Here is a 7375-nt window from a genome sequence, read left to right on the forward strand (position 1 = left end):
TGACTCTAAAGTGGTCGAAAACTGTCGGAAAAATTGTAAAGGGGTCTTCGATGTAAAAACGGTCAATAATTTAAGCAAAAAACCCAATAATTTGCAACCGTTCGTAATATTTTAGCATTTTTATGGAAATTTTAGCCACTTCCGCAGTAATTACAAGGTGCCGCTTGCACCATAACACCATCCGACAGTAGAGCGCAAAGTGACCAAGAATAAAATTCGTTCAGTCAGATCAACTTATAATCGACCAAAGCGAAGGTCCTCTATGTTCAAGCAAACTGGACAAAGCATTTTTCCCAGCCGGTCACGCACTTAGTTGTCCGTAGTACACTAAGAGCTACGTCTAAGCACTAGTACACTAAGCGCTAGAAACCCTAAATGCAAATTTTTTTGGTTATTTTAAAAAATTTCATGCTATGTTTGGTTTGATCAAGATAAAAGTTACCAAGCTTGCCAGAAAGCAGTAAAAAGAAAGTCCACATGGAAAAACGCCTGCGCTGGCAGACAGTATTTTAAATGGGAATTAAACAATAATAGTTATTGTGGATTAAATACACGCGCTGCTTTCTTTGGCGTCTCCAGTCTCCACTTGGCCTCTGCTTGTCGCTTTGAGCCATTATACATAGTGCCGCCTAATAACTGTAGTTGCGCTTGTATCAAGTGACCATGGGACTGGGATCAGCAATCCTCCCGATGAAAAGCGGAAATTCAGCATTGTTGTCCCAAATGACCAACAAAAATGGCCGATTCGCTTCGAAAGCTGGGAAATAGTTGCATGTGTATGTGTTTCGGGAAATTGTGACAGTTGCCGCCTTGATTCCATACTCATCGACATCTGAAAAAATTAAACTGCTTCGAAATTACGGATACGCTGCGTACGCACATTACCAATTATTCACTTACATAAATAAATGAAATAAACGAAGTAAATAAATGAAGTAAAATGATAAAAAAAACATAAATGAAGTAGACGTTATACTGTATATTATGAACACCGAACACCATTACACAGGTGTGGAATTATTGGAAAGCCAACTGTCGGACTTTTCGTCGACTGACACAATGTCGACCGCAAGTCGTCGGCCGATGCAAGGACGACGACTGAGAAAACATAAGAAAATATATCAGAGCATATGAAAAAAGAATGCACCATAAGTAAGCATGAAAAAATATGGAACAAAGGAAGCAATTTAGCTAAAAATTACGACGTCATAACGGGTGAACATTGTGTCTGCTCAAAGAAGTGATAAATTCGCCAACGAAATGGCGGGTCACCTCGGGAATGTACTCACCAAACATGGTATTTTGCGCAAAGTCAGCCACCTTTGTCAGCGTTCTGTGTTCGAACATCCCCGACATGTCACTCGAGGGCCGGTACATGTCAGCGAGACCCAGCGCTTTCGTGCATGGTATCAAGTCGGTGCTGGTGGAAATGCGGAATTTCGGCAAGGCGACCATGATTTCGGAGACGATGCTCTTCTTTCTCCATTCGATCAGAGCACTGGGATTTAAACTGCTTTCCATCTGTCGGAGACCGTCTGGACTCTCTTCCGGTAATAAAAACATAACACTGTAGTTTTTTCCGCTGATGTCTAATATCAACACTTTGGGATCATGTGGCGATAATGTTTGCTTCTGCGCGTCAACGTTGTAGGAGCGATAGTAATCCATCTCCGAATTTAGAAAAGGTATATGCCGTTGTGTGCCGTCTGCACAATAAAACATTCGGTGGCAAGTGGATTCCGGATCAAAAGGAAAGTCCCACGCTCCGGAGAAGTTGATGGTCGATAGCAAAATTAAATCGCTTTCTCGAACATCATCTAACCGTAGTCGCGGCAAAATATCATCAATGTTACCTGACGAATGCTGGAGCAGGAAGTTGTTGATAGCTTCCACAGTTTGTTGCGGGTCAGTTTCGAAGGGAACGCTGAAAAAGTGTATACTCTCATAAATCTTCAAGGCATCTTGGTAGGCTGCCGCTAAGGTAGCTTTAACGTCGTAGAAAACGGCGTTGGCTTGGATAATATTGTCTGCTGTCCTGGAGAACAGCTCATAACATAACTCGGTGACGGATCTCCCCTTTGGGCATAATAACCGCAGCAGGTTCTTGTGGATTTCGCCATCTGTGCCCGGCAAGAAACATGCTAAAACGCTTTCAACGGAATATGGGCAAATAATCAGATTGGAAGCTGATGGTACCGTATCGGCCGCAGCATTGTACAAGTCAAGAGCAAAGCCCAGCTCACAGCTCGAATTATTTTTCCTGCTCATCTTTTACCATATACAGTCACAGAGTTCAGCGTTTCGGCGTCGATAAAACAATCAACACATAAAAAAAGCGCACGGTATGTTTGTTATAAAGCGCATGGAATTGGGAAATGCCAGTACGAGTTACTGATTATGAAATAATTACGAATTTATGGCAATACGTTAAGTATCAATTTTAGAATGACTGGAAGTGGAATCTTAAAAGCATAGACACTCCATCGTCGGCTGCCTAACGCCTAAAGTGCCCATCATGTTACAGAACAGATCGATAAAATTGTGAAGTTGTTAACGTGTGCTGATGCTGGTGATACGAAAGCACAACATGCATGCTGCTGCTGTGCAGCAGCTTCGATGGCTATGCAGCTGTTTAAGTGCCATGTACTGTATAACGTTTCTTGTATTAAACATGCCATGCTGTTAAATTACGGGTAAAGTATAGTACATCACTAGTAGTATGCCGTATACCGGTATTAAAGTATGGCCCGTGTGGTCTGTACTAGTATCATACTACCACTGTATGTGTATGCTACTGTATACATGCCGGGCATGTATCCGGATTTTAAGAGCTTCCATGCAGTGTATGCTTACGACTTGCAAGTTAGTTGGCCCGGAAGGCATGATGGCAAGTCGGCAGAGAGATTCCAGCAGCAAGACGATGACTGTACGGGAAATTAGCTGGGGCTGCATTACCGTTATGCACTATCACTACTAAAAGAAAATTTTCCGTAGGCCTAAAACACCAATTGAAATGAACTGTCAATTATTTTCTGCATCGACTCACCGGTATTACACAAAAAAATACGCATACCGATATGTGTCTATAAAATTCCACGGGTTCGCGAAAGCGTAACATGCGGTCGCACAGCTGACCAGTATGTGTCCGGTGGTTGCCGATGTATTGTACATACGTACGCAGATCAAATAATATAGACTCACTACGGTATTTACCCTGAATCTAAATGTTGTTCTTGATAATTTCGTAATACTCGTATAAGCAGCCAGGTGCACAACGCGGAACATGCAAATAAAGAGAGAAGGCTGTGTAACTTCCGAGCAACCGTTCAGTATAGATATAGCGGCAGCGACTGCGCCACTCTGGCCAGGGTCAAAATGCAAGAAAATTTTGTATGGTCGAAAAAAAAGGGAAATTTGGAGGAAATGCTAAGGAAAGATATTATTGATGCTTAATAAGAAACTGTACGGCATGAATGTCCTTGTTTTCTCGTGTATTTCTTCAAGGTCACTAGCTGTATCAATTCCTGGCTGCGAATGTTCTGTTATTTAATACTACCTTCTGTTGTACCAGTCAGTAGAATTAACTGACTGGCTTAGAAGTCGAGTCATATTAAAGCTTTAATCCCGTCTGTACGGACTTCACAGAAATCATTAAACATCGGTCTTTATTATTCATATACAATATAAAAAGAATACCATAAAAAGTTTGTTTAACAAGAAAACCGTTAAATATTGATAATTTATTTTGTTTTTAATAATTTTAGCGATAACCAAGAGCTGTGTGTTGTCACGTTGTTCTGGACAGTATTATTGTGTCTAGAGTCTAGATACAATAATATAGTAACGCGCCATGCGTAGTTGCGCGTATGACGTACGTGTTATGACGTACGTGTTGTGTTTTCTGTTACGTACGATTTGTTGTTCTTATCTAACGGATTTGATCGCTAATGTGATCCATGACTCTGGTTTAACTAATCAGTTAAAAGTTTCTAACTTCAACTAAATCTGTGAGCTTGTTTCTAGCTGAAAGGTCGTGTGACTCTAGGTTAGAAGGAAGTTCATATCATATCTCGCGTTCTGTTCTGTTCTTTTTGCTTGTTCGTTCGGTTTGATGATTAAACATTTGGGAAGTTCCTGAGTGTTTCGGTTTCGGTAACTTTCGTTAGGCACAGCAATCCGCTCGTACCTAGCGGAAGTAGGCAGTAGTTCCACTTACGGAGTCCAGAGCATATTCCCACTCTACCGATTGAGTAGGTTTGGTCATCTAGTGCGGTTGTCGCGGTGCGACTTCCGCATAGCATGTCATACAATATAGTCACGACACAATATTGTCTAGAGTCTAGAGTCACACAACGCGAGACAGCATTTGGAGACGAGCGGAAACAGCCTATACCACACCTGGGCCACCCCCCACCACAATATGTTTTCAAGTGGCGGGCCCGTTTCTTCCGGTTTTTCCCCCCTCCGCCCGAGCTCGGACTTTCCACCCGGCCTCCGCCCACCAGCTTCAAACTTCCCACTCACCCGCACTCCAAAAAAGGTGGAGGGGGGCGGAAAGGTGGGATTTTCCCCACTCCACCAAAAAGATGGTCTAAGTCTGGTGTACATACAGAGAAACGCTGTGCGCTTAGTCGATATCAGACGGCAGCCTTTTGCTCTAAGATCAGTGGAAATGTAAAAAGTTATTCCGTGCAATGGTTGAACGTAACAGATTTCAGTCCAGCGTACATTTCGAGGGTTGGTTTGGCGGGCAGTAGTGTCGAATCCTGTGGATTATGGATTTATGCAAATCAGCCTTTCATATGACGTATTTTTGAACGTGTTTAGTTATGCAGTTCGTACCTAGCCGTGGTTCAGTGCTACTGCACTAATTCCGCGCTGGTAATGCGTTTTATCTGTGCTGTTATACGATGATATTTACCTTTGCTGTTACTTGCCTATTAATTTTTAGATGCGTATGCCGCACCAGCGCTGTGTATCAGTATAATTAGTAAACATTATGCGGGAAAACGGAACTGAATTTGTAAATCAAGCATGCTATGTGATGAGAACAACTGTGCGGACCAGATCACCTGCAGTTGGTGCAATCCCCAAACGTACACATTGCATTCGGTTGACTGCGCAGTTTATGGAAGAGGTATGAAGAAATTAAGGTTCATGGAATGTCTGCTACGGGGGTACCGGAATATAACGATGCCGTATAATTTTTTTAGCATTTCCGGCGTACGCAGAGAAACCTCAAGATTGGTAGCTTTCCGGCATTCTCATTTTGGACTAATTTTCGTATTTAATTTTCTTACAAAAATTAATTAGCCTTCATATACGGACAGTGTTGCTGCAGTAGTGACACCGGGAAACTTTATTATTTAGCCAGATAATATGTATTTAGAAATAGCTTTGTTAAATACTGACCGTGAGGTACATCGAAAAATTTCACCAGAATCAGTTTTGGGAACAAACGGGTCAAAAAGATTTGGTTTGTTCTGTTTTTCCCGGTGCATTGAGCATAATATCTAGTCTCGCCTAAATTTTGAGGTTTCTTTACAACAAGTTAATAAACAGCTTATGATTTTTTATCATAGTACGAACAACGAAGTACCGGTTTTTTTTCAGCATTTAAATACTGCTGAACTTTTCTCCTGTGTGCTCTTAATTTTGGTAGCGGTGCACAGATACAAACGACATTCCAAAAACAGTTTTCCCTGTTTTACCTCGCTCTGTCATTTGACGCAATACAGAAACGACATGTTTTTTGGATAAACCATTATGTAGGCTATCGAAGGAAACGATAATTCAAAATTCGGTGAAGAACAGGAAAAACGAAAAATCGAAATCCTTAGGTTTGCAGTTTTTTCAGGTCCTTTTTTGGAAATCACATTCTTTCTATTGTCAGTTTCGTCTATCAAATTATTTCAAAGATTACTTTAATGTATCATCTGCAAATAGTGTTATTGTTATTACGATGTAGCAGAACGCTTTGAAAAGTTCAGAGATTAAGGTAAAAGTCTTTTTTCGTAAACACCAAAGTTCTCGGTTTTCAGTCTTCTTGCCTTGGTGAATACATCGTTCTTTGCATTAAAAGAAAACGCATTTTATGGCCACTGGTGCGCATCTAAGTTACCAAAGAAATTTACTTTTCACCGACAACAATAAAGTTTTACCGAATTTTGTCGCTTTTTTACCGGGAGGATGCTAAAAGAAGCTTTCTGTTTTTGGCACCTACTGCCAGATAGTTTTAATTTTCCCTCGCAGCTGTTTGATCACGCTATTATTTTAAAAAATTGTTTTTGTAAGAAAAAAGAATTTGTAACGTTAACGCGTTTTATGACTCTCAAAAATTTGGTGAGGCAATTAAGAAAAATTACAAACTTAGCCCGCGGAGATACGAAAAAAAGTGCGAAAGGCCGTCCATGGTTTTCTTCGCAATTTTTTTCTGTTTCATTGGAGTTAGCTGAAGTTATGTTTTATTTCGGTTTCTTAATAAAGGACGCTTCCAGCAATATGGCTAATAAAAGCTGAATGCGTTTCCGAAGGGAGAAACAAATTAGAGAGAATTATTTTTGGAATGCTTTTTGTAGTCATTACTATCACCTTTTATTAATCTTTTGTACAACCATATGTACGCTTCGGTCGTGCAGGCCCACAAAAAGCGATTGCATTTTCCTAGTTTTTCATTACTCTCGTACACAGGTGTACAATGTACATACAAACTAATACCTTCGATGGACGATCATCATGTACTGTACTCCACAGTCTGTACATGCAGTCATTTTATCCGTGAAGTAAAACAAAATGCGCGGAATGGAGCAAAGTCCCCGTTAACGGAGTTTGGCTACTGTACAGAGTAGTTGCAAAATAATAATACTAATAATACTGTATTGACACCCTGCACTCGGAGAAATTTTGTACAGTATGAGCAGTACGGTGCTGTATGCAGTTGAAAGTAAAGCCGATTGCGTTCAGCCAATAGCCAGCAGTCTGTGTGCAGTTGCAAGCCGTGTATGTGAGCAGTGAACGCAGTCGTACAACGTACGCGTGGCTGCACAGCTAAAACTTTCTCCGAGTGCAGGGTGTCAGTACAGTATTATTATTATTATTATTATTAAAGCTGCGTAATTGCCGACCAGTGGCTTATTGCTTGCACGGGTATACGGACAACATTCTGCAAACGACCGGCCATTGTCGACAGTAAAACGAAATTTTGGAATAAATAGATTTTGAAATTCGACAATTTTAGGTAAAAGGAAGTTTCTAAAGTCCAAAGTTAATGACACAAACTGCTTTCAGTACGAAAGGAACTTCAGCACAAATCCAGTACAGTGGAGTCACTGCGCGCTAAACATCCTCCTGCACCAGATGATTGCCTGTTCCCCCC

At 41.0% G+C, this 7375-nt stretch overlaps 1 protein-coding gene across 2 annotated transcripts; it reads right to left on the reverse strand.

Annotated features, from left to right (window-relative positions):
• Positions 1-203: 203 nt before the first annotated feature.
• LOC129596991 (serine protease inhibitor 2.1-like) lies at positions 204-2541 on the reverse strand. Of its 2 annotated transcripts, none has more exons than XM_055494402.1 (2): positions 1290-2541; positions 204-832 (listed from the first exon to the last, which is right to left on the reverse strand). In XM_055494402.1, the coding sequence occupies exons 1-2, from the start codon at positions 2266-2268 to the stop codon at positions 654-656; spliced, it is 1158 nt and encodes a 385-aa protein (XP_055350377.1). In that variant the 5' UTR covers positions 2269-2541; the 3' UTR covers positions 204-653. The 2 variants fall into 2 exon arrangements, with proteins under 2 accessions (XP_055350377.1, XP_055350378.1); XM_055494403.1 differs by having other exon boundaries at positions 720-846.
• Positions 2542-7375: the final 4834 nt, after the last annotated feature.

The sequence above is a fragment of the Paramacrobiotus metropolitanus genome, unplaced genomic scaffold, assembly GCF_019649055.1.
Source record: "Paramacrobiotus metropolitanus isolate TYO unplaced genomic scaffold, Prichtersi_v1.0 Parri_scaffold0000099, whole genome shotgun sequence".
Taxonomy (NCBI): domain Eukaryota; kingdom Metazoa; phylum Tardigrada; class Eutardigrada; order Parachela; family Macrobiotidae; genus Paramacrobiotus; species Paramacrobiotus metropolitanus.